Source organism: Aplidium turbinatum, chromosome 11 (assembly GCF_918807975.1).
Source record: "Aplidium turbinatum chromosome 11, kaAplTurb1.1, whole genome shotgun sequence".
Taxonomy (NCBI): Eukaryota; Metazoa; Chordata; class Ascidiacea; order Aplousobranchia; family Polyclinidae; genus Aplidium; species Aplidium turbinatum.
In genome coordinates, this window is record NC_137482.1 from 23,442,012 (window position 1) to 23,466,738 (window position 24,727).

At 39.1% G+C, this 24,727-nt stretch overlaps 1 protein-coding gene and 2 non-coding genes across 3 annotated transcripts in view; all 3 read right to left on the bottom strand.

Annotated features, from left to right (window-relative positions):
* Positions 1-24,727, bottom strand: part of LOC145780334 (dynein axonemal heavy chain 6-like) — a 78,885-nt gene that overhangs the window by 2,632 nt on the left and 51,526 nt on the right. The window contains exons 63-83 of the mRNA XM_082592035.1: positions 16,984-17,133; positions 16,419-16,574; positions 16,064-16,279; positions 15,637-15,747; positions 15,245-15,426; positions 14,407-14,566; positions 14,031-14,165; positions 13,455-13,713; positions 12,886-13,037; positions 12,026-12,211; positions 11,299-11,579; positions 9,888-10,054; positions 9,364-9,560; positions 9,038-9,154; positions 8,616-8,843; positions 7,153-7,228; positions 4,524-4,684; positions 3,567-3,724; positions 1,673-1,854; positions 876-1,063; positions 1-132 (exon numbers count right to left, since the gene is read on the bottom strand). Of these exons, the coding sequence (XP_082448161.1) occupies positions 1-132; positions 876-1,063; positions 1,673-1,854; positions 3,567-3,724; positions 4,524-4,684; positions 7,153-7,228; positions 8,616-8,843; positions 9,038-9,154; positions 9,364-9,560; positions 9,888-10,054; positions 11,299-11,579; positions 12,026-12,211; positions 12,886-13,037; positions 13,455-13,713; positions 14,031-14,165; positions 14,407-14,566; positions 15,245-15,426; positions 15,637-15,747; positions 16,064-16,279; positions 16,419-16,574; positions 16,984-17,133 (3,594 nt within the window). The remainder of the gene's footprint in view (positions 133-875; positions 1,064-1,672; positions 1,855-3,566; positions 3,725-4,523; positions 4,685-7,152; positions 7,229-8,615; positions 8,844-9,037; positions 9,155-9,363; positions 9,561-9,887; positions 10,055-11,298; positions 11,580-12,025; positions 12,212-12,885; positions 13,038-13,454; positions 13,714-14,030; positions 14,166-14,406; positions 14,567-15,244; positions 15,427-15,636; positions 15,748-16,063; positions 16,280-16,418; positions 16,575-16,983; positions 17,134-24,727) is intronic.
* LOC145780377 (U1 spliceosomal RNA) lies at positions 17,801-17,964 on the bottom strand. The gene has a single exon (XR_014290614.1). It is a non-coding gene; the product is annotated as a U1 spliceosomal RNA (small nuclear RNA).
* LOC145780391 (U1 spliceosomal RNA) lies at positions 21,283-21,446 on the bottom strand. Its single transcript, XR_014290626.1, has one exon. It is a non-coding gene; the product is annotated as a U1 spliceosomal RNA (small nuclear RNA).

Sequence of the window (24,727 nt, forward strand, 5' to 3'; positions counted from 1 at the left end):
CTTGGCTTGCACGGAGGAGATGACAAGATGCGACCAACTCGCAAAGAAATCGATTCGTTCCAAAAGATCCTCCAACCACGATCCGAGGAGTTTGCAGGATTCGTATGACACAGCCTGCCACGAGGTTGGTACCTGGAATGTACGGGTTAGATGATAGGACGGTAACTTCACGTTTTGTAAGAGATGACAAATACTGTATTAAACGCTTGTTTGTTAAGATTGCATTATTGATGCAGAAAAAAATAAGAACTTTTGGACCTAAATTTTCACAAAATATTTTGATTAAATTGTTTGTATTTATTGGATTGGTTTTGAGAAGAAGTCCGCCCCGATAGCTTAGTTGGTTAGCGCGTGACTTCGTGAAAAAAAAATCGTGAAAAAGCTTCAAGATTAAGCGGCGCTGGTTCGACTCTCGGGGTGTGCGCTTGAGCAACGTATTCTAAGGACAGCTTTCTATTTAGCGTTACCTAGTGAATGAAATAATTTCCAGGCAGCAACACTTCAACAATCGGAAAACTTCACTCTGTCAATTTTGGTAACCAGCCCCACATCCAGCCTCTACAAGTATGCCACACTACCAGGAATAACCTATCAAGGCTTTGTCAGTCCGAAGACAAAGATTCAAAACCAAACCATTGAATCATAACGCCTCTAACAGTAGCTTGCAGCAACAGTAACGAATAGGCAGAAATTTTCCTTACATTTCTCCAAGCTTCGTAAAGCTTGCAAAACAGCTGCTGAAAGCGAAGAATTGTTACAAGCTGGACAATTGGACATGGTATCACCAAACAGAGATGGAGAGGGAGAGATAGCCAGCAAATATTAAGCTGATGCAGAGATAATTATGACTGCGCTTCATTTATACCTAAACTAACCTTTTGAAGCAAAAGCGCATTAAAGGTCTGTTCAAGTGGATCGGACATAACGATTTCTCCAGCCATTGCTCTCGTTAACATTCTCAAATCAGCTTGTATGATGTCCAACAACTTGTTAAAACGGTCGATCTCCTGTCTGGCCACGGTGAGCAACGCAGACTGCATCAGTGGGAGGCGAGCTGGACCTTCTGTGACGATAAATAGCTAGATAAGGAAATCAGTTTTACACATTCTCCAAAACGAAATAGTTTATACGAACTGAATTTAGTCTAATGTAGGCCAACCACTACAAAATACGAGACATAGGCCACTATAATTTACGCCTTTCTCCATTGATGAAACATTTTTATTGCAAAAGCTCGAAGAAAGTATAAGTGGCAGCATATTTTTGACAATAAACGCAAAAGAGGGAAACAGAAAACAAGATGGCGAGACGAACTCTACCAATTCGACAAACACTGGACACAAACGTGCAAAGACAGACAAAATCATAAAGATATGGGGAAGGCCTTCATCCCGCAGTGGAACAACAATTGGTGACAATGATGATGATATTTTTGTCCAACAGCACTAGACTTAGTCAAGTAGGTTATTCGTTGAACTTGGGGCGCTGTGAGAAGCGTCAAATAGTAACTCTCCAATTTAGTTGTAAGGGAGACTTGAAACCATCGAAGGCCAAGTATCCTGCTGAACAAACGAGGATTCTTATAATAACAACAACCCGACCTTCAGTTTACTTGATGAAATTAATTAGCCTGCAATGACAATGACACACAGTTTATCGCAAGCACACTCACCAGAGTCTTGCTTTTCGGCCTTTGTGAGCACATTCTTCCACGCTTGACTGGTCATCAGACGAGCCAACGTGAGTTGTTCGTCATGCTCTGTTACCGATTCATCGACCTCAACTGATGGTGGCAGACGACATAGCATGTCGCGTGTCAATTCCGAAACTATCTCGGAATCAGTTTTCCCGCTTCTGCAAGTTTTAAAGACATGGTTTGTCATCACCATTTGTTCGCTCGTTACAACGGGTCGCTTTCACTGAATTCAATGATAAAACTCATCATGTAGAGTTGTATACAGACCATAGACTCCGTAAAGGACAGGAATGTTGCGATCTCGGAGTTTGTAACTTGAGTCTGAAGGATTAACTTGAGTTCTGGGCTTAAATGACTTCTAGAGAAGCTAGAAACACAATCTTGGATTCCCTATTTGGGTTTTTGAGAATGGCGAGTTCAATAGTGTTACTTTCAAAACCATCTGTGGTCATTTTCAAGGTCAAAATATTATATTTTAAGGTCAAATTACAGAATTTTGGTCATTTTTGCGTCTAAATCGTAAAGCAAAACTGTTTGAAAGAAGTCTGTGACGAAACATGCTATTACATAAACATCATATTTATTTCTCAACACTATGGCTATTATCTAAACCTAAAGGAGTCTATGATTACAATATAATACAAAAATTGACAATACATAACAAGATGATTGATTGAATCTTTATCCTCGGACTGGGAAAGCTTCTTGCAGAGCTTAATCCTGGCAGTTTCGCATACTTGTAGAGGCTTTGAATCACTGACGCAGGCCTGGTCACCGAGATTGACAGAGTGAAGTTTCCGATTGTTGAAGTGTTGTTGCTTGGGAACTATTCCATCCATTAGATGCCGCTGAATGGAGAGCAGTCCTTAACGTGCGTTGCTCAAGCGCACACCCCGAGAGTCGAACCAGCGCCGCTTGATCTTGAAGATTCTTCGTTCCAGAAGTGACGCGCTAACCAATTGAGCTAATGGGTGACACCATAATGGACAATGTCTATCTCCATGGTCTATCACTAGTTGGAAAGCTTTTCTTGCCTTCTGAGGCATCCCAAAGACTTTTCTTTGTCACTTACATTGAGGACATAAGCTTTCAATAGAATGTTAGCTAAAGTAGTACAAGCAGCATTATTACTAGCTAAAGGTGCATCTACAAATGATAACAACTCAGCAAAATGAAACCGGCAACGCATTTCAGTCTGGTCATGCAAATTAGAGCTATGATTTCAGTAAATTGTTACGTCACAAAAGCTTGGAACCGCAATGCTTTGCAAGGGCATATAAAATCACCAAAATATTTCCCAAAATAAGTAAAAAGAACTTCAAAGAACTTACGCAGTGTAGAGAAAATATCTTACACAATAGATGCAGTAGGTGCACAATATCATATTTCGTCACAGACTTCTTTGAAACAGTTTTGCTTTACGATTTAGACGCAAAAATGGGCAAAAATGTTCAAAATTCTGTAATTTCACCTTAAAATATAATATTTTGACCTTGAAAATGACCTTACATGGTGTTGAAAGTAACATTATTGAACTAGTCATCCTCAAAAACCCTAATATAGAATCCAAGATTGTGTTTCTAGCTTCTCTAGAAGTCATTTTAGCCAGGACTCAAGTTAATCATTCAGACTCAAGTTACAAACCCCGAGCATGGGAGGTTCCAGTCCTTTACTTAAGGAGTCTATGAGACATACACATAAAAAACAATCTCACATGAAGACATTACGTAAAATAAAATTGCAGAATCGTTTACATAGAAAATGCCAAAGTAGGCAAAGTAGTTGAACCAACGCAAAAGTATCATGAACACATCAATTATATATCACAACTGTGAGATGGAGCAATTAATTAAAACCGTGAAGAACTCACTCGAGTACACTTGCTGTGGCCAACTTAGGCTGCACTTGAATGATGAAGTCAACCAGCTTTCCAGCCTCGGATTGTCTGTAGGCTCGTTCGGCATTGTCGTGCATTCCGAACACATCGGGCGGATCGGACAGTGGAAGAGAGTTGATGTATTCACGAACCTGGAGTAAAATTACTATCAATGTTAACAAAGCACGGCTGGTAACCAATGAACGGTCGCAATGTACCGACTATTGCTTAGATAACAGCATCGATACCTTTCAAGATTTTGGGCATCGACCAATAGCGCACGCCTTTCACAAAAGAGAAGTGACCCATCACAACGCCAACACAATTGATTCCTTTGCTTTCAATCTACTCTTTCAAAAATAACTTATCTTTGTTAATATTATTATCATCATAATCTTCGGGTATCTTATCTTTCATTGAAGAAATTAAAATTCAAGTTAGTTATTTTTCAACTTCGATGTCACTTTATGAGGAGGGAACAATTTCCACATAGATGTATTGTGGATGCCAATTCCCACGTATTTCAGCACGTTTCCTGCAGCCTTTCAACGTCAAAAGTGACGTTTGCTCTTTATCTTTCGCTTACTGTCTCACGCATTGTTTTTCCTTTTCTGTTGTTATCCAGCCAGATTAAAACGTTGAAAAATTGTAGATTTATATCGTTTCAACGTTGCCAGACGTTGAAACTATGCAAAAAAGAAAACTTAAGCATAAAAAGAATGATGTCATCTGCATGTCTAAGGTGTATCAGTACTTGTGCATTGATGGTAATTTTAGCTTTTGACTACGATCTCTGAATAACTCCAAATGCGGCTGTAAGTGCACTCGGCTGCAACTCTATGCGGCTGCACTGACGACACTGACTGCTTTGTGAAGCGCTGAGAGCAACACATATCTACAATGGGGATAGCAATGTAGACAAACACTCATTGACTGACATTGATGACTCACCTGAGCAAATGTGGAGTCGGGAGGGGGAGGGCGGAAGACGCCATCTCGTGAGTACGCGTGGCCTTGTTTCAATGTGACGTCAGAATAGAACTTGGAGAGACTTGACACCAGACAGCGTCGGTCCCAATTGTCGGTGACCCGCCCCCCGTACACGACCTCACCTGGGAAAGCGATCAATAAGAAGATGACGACAGGAGCACACGACAAAAGTATATTTTTAAAAACTCATAAACAAGATGATTGTCGGGATGATAGCCTATTATTCGGTTAACACGCAATACCACAGGGTTGGTTCCTGTTTCAATCACACATGGGGCTGTTTGCTTAAAGATCCATGGGATTGTAAACTCTTCATAGCCCCGTTAGCTCAGTGGTTAAGCACCCAACGTCAAGCAGCGCTGGTACAACTTTTGGGGTGTTAAAGATTCAAAACCAAACTATTGTCCGCTTATAAAAAAAATGTCGGGATTCAACTTCTGTGTTACAAACATGTCAAGCAAATGTGGCACATGTGAAAAGTTATGTTAATAAGAATATGAGAAACCTAAGTATGTAGGCTACCATGGCGTTTCAAAATCATAACAAAAAGTTGTTCTAACAAAATGGCGATATTTGACAGGGATATCTAAAGAAGGGGATACGAAGGCTCACAGCAATTGCCTTATTCTTGTGACACTACCAGGGAGGTAGCTTTTAGCTCGTTAAACATGCGGTTCTTTGCAGAAAGTTTTGAAGTGCAGCTGGTGCAGTCAGATACAGGAGACAGTTAGCAAATGTTACGTGGAGCATATTTAAAGAATATTTGTTCGAAAAGACAGTTGAAAAGTTATCAGTAAGATGTTTTTCTCAGCCAAGCCTTTGCAGTCGGCTAGACGTAAAGCAAGTATATACGGGTAGTTGAATAAGCAAGTAACTATAAGCAGTTAGGGTGTTTCATTTTTTCACCATTTTCGAAATTCAAAATGCCTGGGGTCCCCCATCTGGTGGTATTTGGGGTAAAAAGTTTACACCCCAATTTTTTTCAATTATGACGTCATTTTGAGGTGGTCCACAAAGTTTGAAATTTTTGGGCCTCAAAATCTTAAAATTTGGCCGTATCTCCGGAACCACTCATCATAGATCGACAAAATTAGTGTCAAAATGTTGAGAATATTAAGGTCTATTTGCTTCAGAAAAAAAGTTATTTCACAAAATCTGATTTTTGGTCTATTTTCTCCTGATGAACAGAGATCAGATGATCAAGATAAAAAGTTTTTCTGTATTTGTCCACTCTTGGAAGCTGCTATTGCGTAATAATAGTCCTTCATCGTTTTGCAAGAAATGAAACGGTTATAATTGAAGGTATTACTATTATAGTGTAACCGTTGAGAAAGAGGTATGCTGCTCACCTGCTTTAGATTTTGACTAAGTGTCATTATGGCATTAAGATCAAGTATTAGTAAGTTGATGCAAAACTTCAAAGAATTGGAGTTTTAGAGCTGGAGCTATTGCACAATAAATGTGCTTCCCCTTAATTCAGATATAGTCAGTCACTATTTTTACTTGAGGAAGAAAGTAGCCGGAACTAATCCTAACTTTTGGAAGAAAATACCCCATTTCAAAGATTTGAAAGATGAACTGCTGAAAGATGTAGTTGCCATATAGAACAATGCTGGTCTTCCAGTGCTTAGCAAACAAAGAATTGAAGCGAAGTTAAAAGACGTGATAGAGAAGCACAACACAGCAAGGAAGAAGGAAATGAAACGCAGAGGTAATGAGGTTAATCAAGAATGGTTACAGAACTTGTTCGGTATATGTGCAATGTGCATGCAAGTGTTCGATCTCCGAAAATCCGGTTGTTTTTCAAAAGAAACTCTCTTACAGCTGTGAACTCGAAAACCGAGCCCAGGAGAAAGAAATCGCTTTCTTGAAAGATCAGCAAAAAGATCGAAAAATGTTTATCGGTGGCATAGATGTCAACCATGCAGAAAAGGCTAGGAACGGGAAAATCATAAAAGGAGGTGGGAAACGAGCAGTGAAGTTGAACAACCGAGCACTTCTGGCATACAATCTACCAAAGCATAGGCAGGCACTACTATCTTCGAAACAGAGAAAATGGTAGTTGTGTACTTGCTGATCGTAGGATGACTTCGGTACGCCAGCAGTCAGATCTTATGAGCTCGGTTCTTGGAAAAGATCAAATAGCTGCATCATCATCATGATACATTTGCACCCAAAAGTCTATGATGAGTGGTTCCGGAGATACGGCCAAATTTCGAGATTTTGAGGCCCAAAAATTTCAAACCTCGTGGACCACCTCAAAATGACGGCATAATTGAAAAATTTTTGGGGTGTAAACTTTTTGCCCCAAATACCACCAGATGGGACCCCAGGCATTTTGAATTTCAAAAATGGTGAAAAAATGAAACACCCTAAGAAGCATGCAGTGAACATCCAGGCCTGATGCTCATAGAGCAATGCAGGTTATCATAACAAGATTTATTCAACTACTATCGGTGCCAATTGTCATTTTAAAAGGCAAACAGAAGCCCTTCTATTGACAGACGTAATAAAATCCTTCGTATTGCCTTCTTTAGATATCCCTGATATTTGATAGCAAACGAACAGTCGTATTTTGAGCAGTTCATACCGGCTAGATGTCGCAGTGCAGACCACGGTACAGGGTTGTCATCGCCGAGTAACTGTTTGAGCATCAAGATGGAAACCTGAAATAAAGTAGTCATACGTGATGGTGCTGAACTAGAAAAGTACAGATGAAATGAAGATACAATGTACGCTTTCGGGATAAATATAGTATTAAAAACAATCACTTTTCTAAAGAAATGTCTAAACCTCTAGAGAAAGAAAGAGAAATACCTTTATTTGCCAATCAAATTCTATAATAATAGTATGGTACATAATGGCGGTGAGATGGCGCAACGGATAAGGCGTTGGCTTTCCAATTATGCAAACCTGGTTCGACTCCCGGCTTATGCTGGTTGTTGACAAACACCGCTCACCTCTACCCAGGGTGTAATAAATTGGGTGGGCGTAGTTGCTAAAGTAGGCGGCCGAGAGAAAGGAACTGGCCACCCTACTCTCGTTAGTGCCGAAGGCTTAGTACAATGAGAACCTTATCTTCTCATCCCCCGATGCTTGAATCAAGTATGGGACCCACCTTTACCTTTACATAATAAGCTTACACCACAATAACATATAATTCATTCATAAACATAAAGGAACTCATAAGTACGCTCAGTGTTGAATAATTCAGAGTATAGACTATGAAGCTATACAGTATACAGTATACACTGTAACAGAAAATAAGCATACGCCCAGCAACACAGCTATACCAAGCATGTTTATTTGAACACACAAAGTATAAAGAATTAAATCGCACGTGTCCGACACAACACTGTGTTCTAGTCGATAATAATAATTTAGCCGCATCCAACGACCAACAGTGTGGCAGTGGGAGATTGAAGTATCCAGACACTGTATACAATGCTTTTACTGTAGTTCTAATGCTTCTAAACAGCGCAAGACAAAGCATTGATATTGGAACGATCCATCTATGATGAATGACAGAAAACTTGAGATGGCGCATATTTCACTGTGTTCGAATGTAAATAATACTATGGCACAGGTCTGTGTGTCATAATTTCAACGTGTGCTTTAACTCTTCAGGATAGAGATTTTAAAATTCCTCGCAATAACCCTCAAGGTATTGTGGTCAGATTTGGTAAATAATTACATTAGCCAAAACAAGAACTAAATAACTTTCAGAAAAATTATCATGTTTTAAAATCCCCACCATATACATTTGAGTTATTATATATAAAGTATTATATGTAATATTATATAATATAATATATATTATAATATAAATAATATAATACATAATTATTATATAAATCAAATATAGTTATTACTATATTTGATTTAATTCGCTCTGCTTTGCCTTTTTGCTTAGCATTGAGCACTTTTTGTAGTATTAATAGTTTTCATTGTTTTTAATTATAATATATATAATATAATACATAATATAATATATATTATAATAATATATAATGGTAATCTTATATTATAAATAAAAGTGTAATAGTTGCTCGCCTCGAGATCCGAAGACGTGAAATCGTAGGAAAGATTGAAGCCCAGTGTCCCAAACCTCCTCCGTTCGTGGGCCAGCGCGTTGAAGCAACACAAGGCGAACAAGAGAGGCCTCCAAGCCTTGTGCTGGGATCCGTAGTCGTACAACGTTGGGGTGACCTCGCCAGATCCGGCCGAACCAAAAGCAAGTTGGAGATGTGCCCGGATACCACGAGGTGGCTCTACCGCCATCTGACGACACAAACATGATCGATTAATTGCCGCAAACTGGATTACTTTGTGTAGTTTTTCTGCGTTTGATATTAGAAATATTTTTATTTTCTCATGATTATGCTCTAAGCCTTCTAAGGAGACTCCTTTAGGATCACCCAAACCACCTCTTGTCTATGTCGTAACATTCACAAAGTGTCAAACCACCAATTCACCTTTAGTCCGTTCTGCAAGATAGGAAGAGGAAAGGCAGGATCAGGTTTGGAGCTTAACCAGAGCCGGAACTCAGAATCAATGTCAGAACCGGGGCGGGCTAGCTCTTCCACCATCGTCTAGTAAAGCAACACTTTGTCAAGTTACAATCGTATGTTGCCAAGCCATGAAAATAAAACTTTAAAGTTTCCATCAATTAGCAGTTTTGTTAATATCAAGTTGATAACGCAAAGTTAGTCAACAAAAATAACTCAAAGGATTAAACGTTTTATTTTTGACGTCAGATACCGTGAAATAATGAGCCAATTTCGATTAAATTGCCCCTCACCTGCAAACGAGGCATGAAAGACGCTGCCAAGTGGCAGTTTTGTAGAAACACCCATCTCCCCTTCAAAATCTGAGCCTTGTTAATCAGATCTTCAGCTTTGGGCCCTTGTCCTCTCCCCAACGAGACCATATCAACATGCAAGGCCGACCCCCTCATTTCCTTTGCGTACCTAAGCAGCTGTGCGGACGGGTCAGTGCCTGTGAATACCACGTTCAACAATCATTCTTAAGTGACTTAAATAATAATATGATTAATACGTTTCCGCTGTGTGATTTTCTAACCAAAATTAAGTGACAAATCGTCACTGCAGTCAATGCATAAAGCAAAGTAAGTTGTCAAAGTTACAAAAGTTAAGTTTCTGTTCCACGTCGCAGCCTTGAACAAACCATAGAGCTCGATAGCGGATTATTGCCTCAGATGTACTCCACTCGCATCATCAGTGGACCCATCATCGTATGGAAGCACAGGTTACCACACCACACGTTTAAACGACGTTTGTTATCAATGCATTGCAATATGTTTACCTGGAGAAAGGATGAAGATGAGAGGGACAGTGGATTTAGAGATGGAATAAATTTCGTTCAGGTTGAAGCTCTCGTTCTGCACAAACAACTCTCCCATCTCGTCCCTCACAAATGAGCGCACAGAGTGGAGGAGACATTCCGGACGCAAGATCTTTATCATAAGAAGTCTAGAATGGAAGTGCACAACAGTCAATGATGAGCGGGATTCTCATCCAATCACAAGAAGCCTACCACAGTGGTTGGGATGATTCGATCGCTTGTTTATAAAAGATTAAGAGATCTGGTGGGGGAAATAATTCACGAGACATCAAAGGCTTTGGATGAACATTGCATAGAATGAGAGCAAACAAATACACATTAATTTAACTAGAGATGTACCGATATATCGGCATCGGTATCGGTGATATCGGCCATTTTTTGAGTATTGGTATCGGTATCGGCAAAATTTGGCCGATACTGTGGCCGATACTAAACATGTAAAAAAAGGCGTTTGCTGAAGGTTTTCTGCAGAAGCAACGATATAGATTTTTTAAAGTAGGCTAGTAGCCTAACTAACGTGTAACGTCACATTGATGTAGAAAAATAACAACCTGTTCAAATTTTTAATACCTCACACTCCTATGACTTCATGCGCGCACCTTTTGGCATTGTTTGCTTACAGTGATTCTTTCACTCAAACAAAACGTTTTGTTTCAGCAGTTTTGCGTTGTTCGATTCTTAAGTTGTGAAGGAGACTCAATTTCTCCAATATTTATCATTTGTGTTTCTTTTTTACTCTCAGCAGAGGATAAAACCAGGCCAAGACTACCCAAGTAGCACAAATGTAAAATTTTGCATCGTTTTTACGTTGCTAAACGTTTGAAAAACCCATGCAACTTGGTTGTTTTTAGTAAGCTGGTTCTATCAATTTGTGATTTAATTTCCACCTTTCGTTGTAATAAACTCACCAAGCTTAAACAATGTCATGGCAGAGTAAGTAGGTTCAAAATTAAAGAAATGGGACTACGAATCCTCACTAAACTAATCAATAAATGGTCTTGTTGCGCCTAAGATGACAACCTTATTGCGAAAAAAGGAGCATTCTTCCCGGCTATCAGCACAAGGCTGAGCACTCACTAGTACAGCGAGCAGTTGCGATTCGCTAACCATAACGGTGTAGCATCCACGCTAGCCATTTAGACCATCCAATCAACTATATGTTTCTTAGCAGCCGTTTTGTAGCAAGAATTGACATCGACAAGAATTGAAATGGCTAGTGTGGGATGCTACACCGTTATGGTTAGCGAATCGCAACTGCTCGCTGTACTAGTGAGTGCTCAACCTTGTGGTGATAGCTGATAGAAAAATTCAGCAAAACCAATGCTATACAGATAAAAAAAAGTTTAAAAAAATTAGACGACACATTATTTACCTTTCAAAGGTTGTGAGAGTCGTCCAATTAAATACATCATCCGTGGGACGTGATGACGCCATTAAGTGGAAGGGATCAGGGTCAGTAAAAAACGAATCCCAAAGAGAAGGCGATGTCACAAAGGATTCGCACAAGGTGTTCAAAGACGCAATCTTCAATGAAGCATACTGACACTGCTTCCATGTGTCCCCATCTATCCAGGTCAAAGGAGGACCTGACGATTTGGAAACTCCAGCCTTCTCCTCCAGACGAGCCATAGCTGACCTCCCATCATGCTTTACCTTTAAACGAAAATACGTCATCAATATTTCATCTACAAAGGAAATGACACATCTGTAAAAGATATAGGTTTTTAACAAGGCACTGGAGGATTTTTATGATGTAGGCTATTTACAAGATCGATGACCATAGTTGTTAGATTCGAAATCATAAATTGACGAGCGTTGTTGCTTGAAAGTTTCAGTATTTGGTTAAATCTGTTGCATTGTTTGCTAACAAATATTGGCAGCAACACAACTTTTGGAATAAAAAGTCTTAATCACTTTGGTACAAACACGCCAAGCATACTAACACAAAGCCATTTAGCTATATGGTCACTCCCAACCGTTTTGATATGGCGAGATGACTTTATGCTACCTTGCAGTAGTGACATGAATTTTACTGAAATACAGGACTATGAAGTATCAATGGCATCGTTCCTATGTTAGCAGTTGTTTGAAATCAGTACCAATATTTCCTCTTCCGTCATGCTCGCTAGGGCCCTTGTGTGGAGAAAGACGTTCCAGTACAAGTCAGAAAGTTCTCCAAGTCCTCCCCACTTGTCCTGGTGACGTGAGTTGTTACGCATGATTGCGGTTGTCAGTAGAAACGAGAAGACAATCTGATGCTCACCAAACAAACTGTATGAAACAACCTGGAAATATAGATTATGAAGTCACGATTATAGTAACCGGTTTCATTCAAATAGCAATTATGTATTTCAGAAGACTACAGCACTCATCACTGCATCTGGTGATAAACATTCGAATTTAGTACGAATATCTTGCATGGAAATCACAGATGAAAAAATTATAGCAAAAATTTCACGTGGAAGCTGCGAACAGCTGAGAAAACATTTGTGTTACGTGAAACAGTATAAATTATTTGTAACTTGCAACATGGTACAATATGAAAATCGTCTATTTTCTAACATATGAGTCACAAGGTTGTAAAATCTCTAAAAATGGCGGGACAGTAAAGTCTGAGTAATAAAATGATTCTGAAGTCTCTTCATCTCTGTTCCCGCTACTCAATGTTGGGAGAAGTAAAAGAAATTTTTGCAGAAATGCTAGAAATTTGTGGTCTTGCAGGACGCAACCGCACGAATAAAATCAATAAATAAAAACAGTCAGGTTTGGAAACTAAATAAAATATGTTGAGCTTTCGCCGCCGTGAAAGTGGCTTCATCAGTACTCTTATTCAAATAGAAAACAACAAAGTCTCTTTTACTTTTTGGATGGTGCGCTCATACAGCGTGATATGTTTACGATGAAATGAGTGTTTGCATAAAACACAAGTTATAATCTGAGCACCCATGCATTTCATCACCTTGTAGACTCCCTGCGTTAAGATATTGATCATCTTCTGCAGCATCTGATCCAATGATTCCTCTTCAGTGTTATCTTCCCGGTCTTCATTGTCTCTTCCATCGGCTTCAGACCCGGATGCAATTGTTGAAGCATCCTCATCATGGGCTTGTTCTGAAAGAAACGTAACAAAATTTACTTCTTTGTCGAACTATTCAAAGCACTGCACGCACTTCATACACCTGTTACATGGCGCATCAGTTGCTATATTGACACCAATGCTTACCAAGCTGTTTTGAAATGAAATGTCAAATAAATCAAAAAGATAGTACGAAAAAAAAATTTTTAATCCAAAATTTATTGAAATTGAACGGAGTCCGAAAAAATTTAAATAAACCTCACGGGATGTACATATCTCAAGTTGTAATAACACCGTAATAACAACGATAATAAGTAATAAGTAATAACAATTTCGTGCTGAATGGTGATGATGACAAAACTGATGCGGAATTACAAGCATACGATAGTTGGATGGATGAAAAGAAAGCGGCAAGATGTTGCAAAAATGGTCAAGAAATAGTAGCCACTGACCTACACACTGAATAAACTTGTCTGTGAACCATTGAAGTGAAAACTGATACATTGAGTTCAATATTTCAAGGTCGGCCAAAACAAAGTAAAGAACAGCGCCTCTTGTGGCTACAGGCAAGTAGCGACCCCTAGCAGCTTCGGTTTTCAATTCATTTTCTTCCGAAAGTTTCAAACGGTCCATTACTTCAGCTGACGTCACTTTGCTTTGCCTCAGAGTCGATATTAAATCTTCATCATCCAAGATGTGACCTTGTTGGGTCTGAAGTAACATAAACAGTTCAACATTATCATAAAGCCGTTTCTTCATCATAAACAGCTATTATGACATCTGTTTTGACCACTTCACTCTTGCATTTGTGCAACTTATGAATCACAGAGACAAAATTTCTGAGACAAAAACGTTGTTGGTTTAACGAATGCTTTTCTTCCTTTTTTATCATTTCTTTACTTGAATCGTATTAGTTATATTGCAGCAGGAAATCGAAAACATAGCAAACTTAAGCATAAATTGATTCAAAAACAGTACGTAAATTTCACGACAATGTATACTGACATAACCGCACGCGGAAACAGCACCTCTAGTAGCATCAAAGCTTTGTCTTCGAGTTCTTGCAGCAGCTTCATGTCTTCAGCAATCGTGCGGAGTAGCTCTCCACGCTGCACTTCCAGTTGAGGGCGCTCGTGAGTAACTACACTTGACAAAAGTTGGCCCTAAAAATCAACAAAGCAAACACAAAAATAAGCAAATGGAACCAAGCATGAAAATGTAGGTGAAAGAAGATAAGTACATAATTGCTACAGACACAGATGCACATTATTACCGAAAAAGTGTTCAAACAGACGTTATCATAAAAAAGAGTTAACACTCCTGGTATGCTAAAGGCTAATTTGTTTAAATGACAAAATTCTCGTTCTCTGATGAATCACTAAATCCAACTATAGCCACACTAACTTGCAAGCCTTCAAACGTGACAGTGAAGTTAATCAAAGTAACCGCAATACAGACTGCAGGGAGGAAATGAGGATTAGCGCGGCTGGTCGTCATGTAGAGCCGGAAATTCTCATTGTAACTTATTTCTGTTCCTCCAATTGTGATGTAATCCTGGCCAGCTCTGTAGAAGCATCACAATCCATCATGTCAAGTGACAGACAAAATTGATACAATGGCCACAATTCAAGTTAAAAGTGTAAAAACAAAGCGGGGTGTTTTCAATAGGTGTCGAACCAGCGTCCTTCGACCAACATGCTCAACTGCTCTGAAACTAAGGTTAATTTTGAGTAAAATGTTCCATATCATGTCGGCATGTAACCTTACTTTGCATCACTCACAACAACAACAACGATACATTATGTTGAGCCAAAATGGGATACAACAATAAAGTACTAAAGGCAATTGAACACTTGGACAGACAACAACTAAATTGGATGGAATAACATTATACCAAAAGCAATAACGATAAATACGAAGTAACATAACATATTAAATCATACAACACAACTGTCTGCACTTATGACATAACATACAGTTTTATTCTGTATAACATATTAAATTTGAACGTTTTAGGCAAAACTCTCTGCTCCTGTCAGGAAATAACCTAATTAAGCTGTTGTCTGTGATCTGCCTATGGTATTGCAGAATTACTCCTCCCAAAGCTAAACAATAAAATACACACGTATCGTCAAATCGCCTCAGTTGACTGACTGCAACCAGATAACACTTTAAACCAAAATAGTGTAAACAATAATATCTACTCGTCAAAGTCACGTTATCAGAAAGCGCAGAATGCTACCGTCTGGTGAGTTCTTTTTGCAAGACAGGGCGCAGCTCAGGGTCCAGTGTTTCCCCCACGTCGCAGAGCAGCAGGGTCTCACCAACTCGGATCGCGTTCTCCACGTTCTTCATGTAGTTCGGATCGCCAGCATGGACGACATGAAGGGAATCCTTCTCCATTTGCTTGATCCAGTTTGTTGCCTGGCAACGGATAAAATGAGCATTGGCAAAATCAACGTTGAAACAACAAACTTATGATCAATTTATGCCACAAAGCACTGCACAGTATATTCAGCGATTGAGTGGAATTCAAGTACATTTAAACGAATCAGATCACAATGTATGATGTTAACACATGCCGACAACACTCGCTGGCAGTGACAAGTTCGTTAGCAAAACCTTAGCTTGTACCTGCCCTTGTGGATCGATGATAAGGGGCCAACGTCGTGCTGCATGAATGACCACAGCGTTTACTGTTGATTGCATATCACGGGGAAGTCCCTGATTGTGCCACTCGCGAATCTGAAAAAATATGTTTAGATTTCAAAATTGCCATATAATTACAAACGTTCACATGTTATTTGATGCTTAGACATAAATTTATTTCAAAAATGGTGATACTGTCATACTTTCAAATAAAAAACACACCTTGAATGGACAACTATGCTAAAACGTTATCGGCTGACAAAATTATATCTTTCAAAAGTACAGTACGCACAACATCAAACAGAAAACGAGAAACTCACATCTGAAAGTCTTGTGAGAGCGCAGCTGAAAAACTGTGGCTAGTTTTAGTCGCAAAATATTTCAAAACGTTCCAATCCTCCGCTTTGTTTACCTGGTTGTCGTTGCCCATCAGCTTGACGACATCATAATGCGGTGACGTCTGAACATTGAACTTCTGACAAGAGCTCAGCCAAGATGAAGTGAGTTTATCCCGGTAGGATCGGATGAATGGACCGAGGTAAGCCACTGAAGCCGCTGATACTACGGTATCACCGATCAAACCACTGAGCTTGTTTTTGAGACGATCTACAGCATCTTTCCAACGACCCTAGCGTAATGTAAGTGGAGAAATGTACTTGTCCATTAGTGAGAGCTGATGCAACAGATAAACACTAAGTGTTCATTGGTGCTGCAGGTGAAAGCAGACATTACATAAACTCATATGACAAACAAGATCACAAATCTACCTCTTCATCGACCAGGGCGCCTATGAGCACAGCAGCTCTTTGGAGTCGTTTTCCAGTGACCACTTTACGTTCTTTTAGAGCTACTTGTTGGAGCAGGCTGTCTTCGTGCTTCTTTTTTAACTTGGTCAAGTGCTCTTGAATCTTTGCTAAGCTCTCCTATGAAGACAAAGTGACCAGTTGGATCATTGAAAACAATCCTTAAACTTAGTAAATCAACAATGCACGTGTGTAGGGTTTTACATGTGCAAAACAATGAGACATAAAAACAGCTGCTGCTGCAAAATTTCAAACTTGAAGTCACCATCGTAGGAATACGGAAAACCAATTCTCATTCAAGAAATGTGAACAAAGTTAGAAATTTTTTATTTCAAACGTTGCCAGTATATTTCAGTGCACAATGCAACCAAAGCATGTTTAGATTTCTGATCTTTTTAGTAAATAATCGCCATGGATGGCAAGTCTTAAACTCGCTACAAAAGTTAAAGAAAATATTAAAAATCCCAAACAGGCAACTTCTCTCAGCAAGAAAATAGAACTCGTTCAGAATTTCTATACAATTCATCACCTGCTTTACTCTGAGGTTCTCTTGGGCGACATCTAGTGCTTCTTTTGCTTCTTGAACCCTCCTTTGTTTTGGTTCAACCATGGTTTTGACGTCATTGTAGTGCTGCAGGGCAAGCACCCACATGCACATCGACTTGCAGGCCACAGATACCTGAAGTGTATATTGGTGATAAACCTGAAGCAAGCTGTATGGAGATGACAAACGAGTGAACTTTGAAATCAAGATTCTACGAATAAACCATTTTGACATTGGTCAAACTTCATTAGTAAAATAGAATGTTTATGAGCTAGGTAGATTATAATGTATCATTAACATGAGTCATTTTTAGTACAATGTGAGTACATTGTGTTAAAAACGACTTTTTAGACCTAGTTGTTTTACTTGTTTTTGTGTGTTTTTGTTGTTTATGCTATCTGCAATCATTTCATACACTTTTAAGTCGCAATGATTCACAAGAAGTCCTGTCTTGTAATCAGCATCTTGGATTAGATCAGTTTCAACTTAGTTTTATAAATCCTATATGATATTTCATACAAAAACAATAATTGATAAGAAACCGAATTTTGGTTCACAATACAAAAATCTAATTTGTTAACACTCTTTTTTCGGTCTGTTTGAATGTATATTGAATAGATTCCTTTTTGAATATTGAACAAGGAAGAATGAAAGAACAATACAAAGGTCTCGCCGCCATCATCTGCTTCTAAACTTCACTACCTTTTTGAATATGGAGTCAGAGTTTTGCCTTCGCGTGAACACAAAAGAAGTGAGAAGCTGACGGAACAAACGTCTTTCCTCATATGTTCAAATTGTAGAAACAGGGACAGCGCGTACGCAGTCCCCACTAACAGAAATTACGCGACCGAATTACCCACATTTGAGGTAATCGCAGGGGTCAACCTAAGCGAAGTGCAATGCCTAGGCCTCACCCTGGGTCCACTGCCTGCGTGATCACAGTGAAAACCGTCGCCAAGTAAGTATGAGTTGGAAGTGACGATCTAAGAAACTCCTATATCAAAAAGTTTTTTAGGTTTGTGGTACCAAATAATGCAAATTATTTTTAGAGTACCTGCTCTTCAGAGGACTCCATTATTTTGTACAAGCAAGGTAGCAAAACATCCCGTTTTACAGTTATCCAAAGTTCACAATGTAACCTACTGGATTGCGATTTCAAACGAGATCGCAAAATATCCTGTTGTATTTTATATCCAAGGTTCACAACGTAGCCTATACTGAATTGCGAATGTGATGACCGTTATAACGCAAATAACATCAATTTTTTTGCGTAGCCGACATTGCAATACTGTTTATAACTCCATTTCAATTTACAAGCCACAGTCGTGTTTGATTGTCAAGCCCAATGTTTGTTTCTTACATGAAATGGTTGTATAGAGGCTGTAGCAAATTAAAAAAAAATACCTTCGGGCATAGCAGCTTGATTAAAAATAAGTATGCTGACAAGATCCTTGGCCTTTAAACGTTTTTTTTTGTCTTTTTGATCGTCCCCTTGTTGTAATAAAAGTTTCTGCCCTTCAAATGGACCAGAATATCTACGCGTCTTAGCTGATGATACCAAAAAGTGGCTGCTCCCTTGAAGTGGAAGAAACCTCGCAATCGACAAAATAGCGGCAACTATAGAGGTTGGTAAAGTGAAGAGATCTTCCCTCCCTCTCCCATGTCGACAAGGAATGAACGTTCCTTCATTGCAGAAAACATTATTTTCATTGCAGCAAATGAAGTCTGTGGTTCCTTTACAACGAATAATGTTTTTTTGTACATTATATATTTGCATAGTTTCTTGCTGAAAGAAAAACAAAAGCTGAGGTAGTCGTATGTTGCTCTCTTTTCAATTAAGCAAAGGCCAAGACAGATACAAACTTAACACAATGCAGCATTTAAATGAGAAAAAATTTCTGTAAACTAACGCCACACGCAACAACCTACAAACCAGACAGCAAAATCGGTCATTTTTACATTGATTCTACGTCTATAAGGGTTGAATCAATGTAAAACATGACGGATTTTGCTGTCTGGGAAGAGCAAGGACGATCGATGTCGGCTGTGCGATGAAGAAGAAGAGTCAGCAGAACATTTCTGGCTTACAAACTGAGCTGATAACTCTAAAGTAAAAATCGCCATTGACTCTCTAAACAAAGATTCCGCACCCGGATCCGATGGTCTCGGCAGATTCTTTTACCAAAATTGCTGTCACTTTCTGAAATACGACGTTTTGGAAATGACTACAAATTAATATTTGAGAAAAAAAAATGAAACAGAAAAACTCAAAAACTGGAGATCGGTCTCTTTCCTCAACACAGACTACAAGATTTTGAGTAAAATCCTCTCCAACAGACTCATACTCATGATCACAAACCTGATTTGTCTAAATCAGAAATGTGAATTGACAAACCGCAAAATAGAGCATGTCACAATGAACATACAAGCAGTCCTGGAAGCATTTCAAACACAACGCAGGGACTTGTACATCATGATAACTGACTTCGAAAAAGCCTTCGATAGAGTGTCACTTTTTTCTCTATGGAATCCTGAAGAAACTCGGCGTGAAACCAATAATGATGAAACCAAAAAACTACCTGTCTTTTGTTTACAACAAAACAAAAAGCAAGATAGAAATAAATGGAACCTTAACCAAACGAATCAACGTCAATAGGAGCATTCGACAGGGATGTCCCCTCAGCATGCTCTATTTCATAATCTGTGCTGACGTGCTCACTCGTCGGAAAAAAATAAAAACAACTTATCAACGGTTTTCGCTTTTCCAAGCTTACAATCAAAATTCAGCAATATGCGGACGACACCACATTCATAACAAGAGTCAAGAGACATTCCATCTCTCGTAGAAACTAACAAAGAACTATATCCTTATACCAGACCATGTCTGGCCAGAAAGTAAACAGAGGAAAGACCTAGATCCTGGCGTCCAAACCAGATCTGGCCCACCAAGCTCAGCAGCTCTTTCCATAAGCTGCGATCTTGAACAACATCAAGATCCTGGGCATTTGGCTAGGAACAAACAAAACAGAAATGGATAAAATGAACTGGCAGACGGCCATCACAAAAACCTAAACGATCGCCAACATCAACAAACCACGAAGACTCTCCCTCTATGGAAAAATGTTTATCATCAACACTCTCATGGTACCCGTCACTTTGCATCTGAGTAGAGTGTTGATGCCATCTCAACAACACCTCAAAGAACTCAACAAAATCCTCTTCAATTTTCTATGGTATCCCTCACCATTCGAACAACTTCAGAGAAGCAAAACACTTCCTCCCGTAAAAGATGGAGGCATAACCATGGTGGACATTAATCAAAATTTCAAACAAGCCACATCAACAGAATTCGCCATCTCCTTCGCATGGAAGACGCCACCGAAATCTGGCACAAATGGGCCATGTTTAATTTGAGTTACAACATGAGGCACATCGATCCTCTTTTGTTTTCCAACAGCGTTCCGCATGCCAGACTGATTGCAGCGGTTGGTCTCACTAGCTCAGTACGGTCGTAAAACATCTTTGAAAAAGATTAGATAGCCAAGGGCGTAACAACCCACGTATAACCAGTCCCTTTCAGCTGAAACGGCTGGATGCTGGAAGAGTGATTGCAGCGGAAAATCTTTAACCGTCCCTTTCCGTCGTCCCACTCGCCCTGGGATGACAGGATTGCAGCGGCCCATCTAAATAAGACTCTGGGGTCAGCGAAAGCTACCCTTCCTCTGCCCACATTGTACTTTTTTTCTCGAAGCAGCACATAATCAAGTGTTCCCGGCCGGAAAAGCTATTGCGAAAACCAGGGGTGCACAACTTGCAGTCGTGCATTTTAAAAGGAATTGTAGTGGTCGTGTATTGTGATCTGTCTACGGATAGTTAGCTGAAGCAATGCAGATAACAGGTGACACATAGCGTAGCAGTGTAAACTACGAGTTTTTGGAAAGTTACATAATAATATGCCATTATAGTTTGACTGTGTGGGCAGCTAACAGTGAAATATCAAAGCAGTACTGTAAAGTTGTGCGGGGAATTCAAATTTAAAACTTTGTTCATGTACCCTGTGGCTTTATTTCTAGTCGCTGATCATGGACAAACATAATTCTAGTTATTCGGGTTGCTGTTGAGCTACGTGAAATTCATGTGAAGTTTGACAATTTAGTGCACTTTAAAACAAAAAACGGGATTCCGGAGTAACAAATCCTAATCTTTTATACTGTAAACTTACAAGTTTATCAAATTGATTAAGCATGCAAGCTTGATGTGTTCTTCAAGGATTATTGTTTTTGAACAGGGACAGCGCGTACGCAGTCCCCACTAACAGAAATTACGCGACCGAGTTACCCACATTTGAGGTAATCGCAGGGGTCAACCTAAGCGAAGTGCAATGCCTAGGCCTCACCCTGGGTCCACCGCCTGCGTGATCACAGTGAAAACCGTCGCCAAGTAAGTATGAGTTGATATGACGCCGAAACGAAATTGTAATCGCAGAAAAATTTTTAAGTTTGTGGTAACAAAACAGTAACAAAAAGACGCCTTTTAACTATCGCGTGCCATAAACGCGAATATTTTTTTAAGTTTTCAGTCAAGTAAGACACAACAATTGCTGGTAAGTTTTTTGTTTACTTTAAGGGCTGCAAGGTCCAAGCCTTGGTGCATAATTGCATATCCTTGCAAACTGCAACACTTGTAAATTTTGTGCAAGTGCATAGTGAAAGATTTAAAGTCATGTTGCAAAATAACATTAGATCTAATTGTAGCCTCTTCGGAATAAAATATTCCCTATTAAAGTTATTGCAAAAACGCGTGTGAACATTTAACGTTTCAAACATCCTTGCCACGCTATATGTCCAACAACTACTAAGAAATCAATGAAGCGTGAAGCCAATGTTTAATTACGTAACTTAGCTTGAAGCGAACCGAGCGAACACGATTGCACGGTTGGGCTCAGCACAACGCTTTTATGATTGTGACCAAAGAATGAGAGCGAAGGAAACTTTCAGTGCGGAATATGGTAATGCTGGTAGAAAAAAAAACTTACAAAATTGTTGAAATTAACAACCCTCATAAAGAAATAGAAGATCGTGCTATATGCAGTATATTTTGATTCGATGCTATATGATTGTGGACAATGTCATCGAAGTTGTCAGCATTGTGTTGTTAGAATTTCTGGATCACAGAAACGTTCGAAACAAGCTTTTTGAGTTGAAATCGAATGAAACTTAAGCAAAAAACTTTGCGACGAAACGAAATATTTCGGATTTCAAACTAGTTTCGAAATATTTTTGTGGTAAACACTTGAAAGCTTGAATAATCGACACCCCTTTGTTTCCGTTTCAATTTAGTTTCCGTTTCAATTTAGTTTCCGTTTCAATTTAGTTTCCGTTTCAATTCGAAACCAAAGCAAAACAACACAAAGCAATTAGCGTCGAAACAACAAAAATAGCCCAGAATAGCCTATTGCTGTTCAAAATTTTTATTTCGAAAAGTGCTTTCGCAAAAGGCAAACATATTTTTAGGCAAACGAAATACAGCACTTGCATTGAAGAAGACTGTTAGTAGGTGATGTTTCAACCAAGAAAATAGAGGTAGTCATCCTAATACCGTTAAAGATCAGCTGCAATCCAGACAGCAAAATCCGTCAATTTCTACAATTGATTCAACGTCTACACTCTACAGACGTTAAATAAATGTAAAAAGAGGGATTTTGTTGTCTGGGAAGGGTGCTGACTTTTTTAAATATTGAAAACTTTCTTGATGCGTTGGGTTTGCTTTGCATTTGCAATGTATTTTTTATTTGCAACCATGGCCACCTAAAGATATGGCCTGATTTGTCACATTTTGCAGAAATTTCCAGGTTTTTCTAACTTTGGGCGAACGTTTAAATAAATTTTTCTAAAAATTAGGTTTTTACGCTTTCTTTTCTCTTTTCCCCAGATGACACAATAGGTTTTAACATTCTCACATGTCGAAAAACAAAAAAAATTGATTTCGAAGATTTTAGTCAGACTGTTAATTTTCAATAACAGTCTGATTTTGCGTTTTTCAACTTACTTTTTCTCATTTGCTACTGCTTCTCCAAGGCAACAAAAAAGTTTTATGTCATTAGGAAACCGCAAAAAGTAATAACATCTCAAAAAATGTCAGTCAAGCACTAGCAGTAGCTGTAATCAAAATCTGCAAAATGTGACAAATCAGGCCGCATCTCCAGGTGGCCATGTTGCAACCAATGCTCCAAGCCCGATAACAGAACAGGGCGTTAACTCTGAGACTCTGTAAACATCACTGACATGGATGTTTACTGACATGAAAACATCGGCTTGACATAGTAGGACAATTAGTACATAAAACTTGACAGACCACGCAGCAGCAGATCATGGAAACATTTTAGTGTTTTAATATGGCTTCGTCGAATTTAAATATCACTCCAAGAGAGAATAGACGCTAAAATGCAAAATTATTTAAAGGACAAACATTTAGATATAGAAAACTGCTGGAGATTTTCCTCAAGAATTTTTAACAATTTACGTGATACTATTTTTTGGCTTCTTCAATGCTTCTTTTCGAAGAAACACATTCTATACTTGACAAAATCATTAATTTGAGAAAATTTTGGTGTACGGTAGTTGAATTTGGAAGAAAATACACAGTCTGAAGTATGGTACTGCTGCTATTTTGCATTCATCAAATGCTGGCATTTGCACAACAATCTAGTGTAATTTATTAAGTTAAGAATTGATTTCGCTATAGTTGAAGTAAATTGAATAGAAAAAAAAAACAGAAATCCCCACAAAATCGCAATAAAGTCGCAAAGTATTCTTAAAAGCAGGCAAAATATTGTGGTTTTGACAACAGGAACCTTGCAAAGTCCTATCGCTATCCGTTGTCACATCTATTTATACTTTCGTAAGTAGGCCTATTTAGTTTTTACCTCCCTCGAAGGCGGAGATTTAGATCAAACTGCTGACCATGACGTCATCGGGAGGTCTACCTGTGAGGCCCCAAACGAAGACGTAGTATAGCACCACCACACTAGGTGGAGCCGCTAACCTGCACACCGCTAATCTGGGATGCTAACCGTCACATAAGCTGTGCAAGCCGGGAAGAAGCTTTCCTCCAAATTTTGGTTCCTTCTCCTTTCGTATTGTCGCTATGTATCAGGGCACCCGTCGGTTAGCCATTGCCTGGTGTCATCGTCAATAAAGACTAGGCCTTCCATACCATGGGGTGGTCTGTACAGCGAGCAACCCTAGATTATGTGGGCTGCTGTCTGCATTTCACCACGCTCACTGGCAAGACTCTCTGCCAAGCGCCAACCCGACATGTCTGCACTATAGCATCCCACACCAATGAACAAACGGTTAACCCTTGATGAGGCCTTGTGGAGGTCTAATACCTAGGTATGTTTACTTTTTTGATTGCCCTGTGTCTGCGCTGTTGATGGCAATGAAATAGTGGAACAGAACACTTCAAAAAACAGTTACACAACATGTTGACATCTAAGTTTATGCGTTGCAAAGATAAAAAAAAATAACTGAAGCAAAGACGACATGACCAACTTACAATCCGTACTTATATCTTCGTCAGTGCTAGGTCGATTCTTACCACAATGGTATACCAAGTGCATACAGCAGTTAACTGCACTACTAGACCAGAATTGTTTGTTGATAAAATTTAACTGAAGTTTATAACAAAACGTGTAACTTGATCGTTGTAATTCGTTTCAATCACTTCC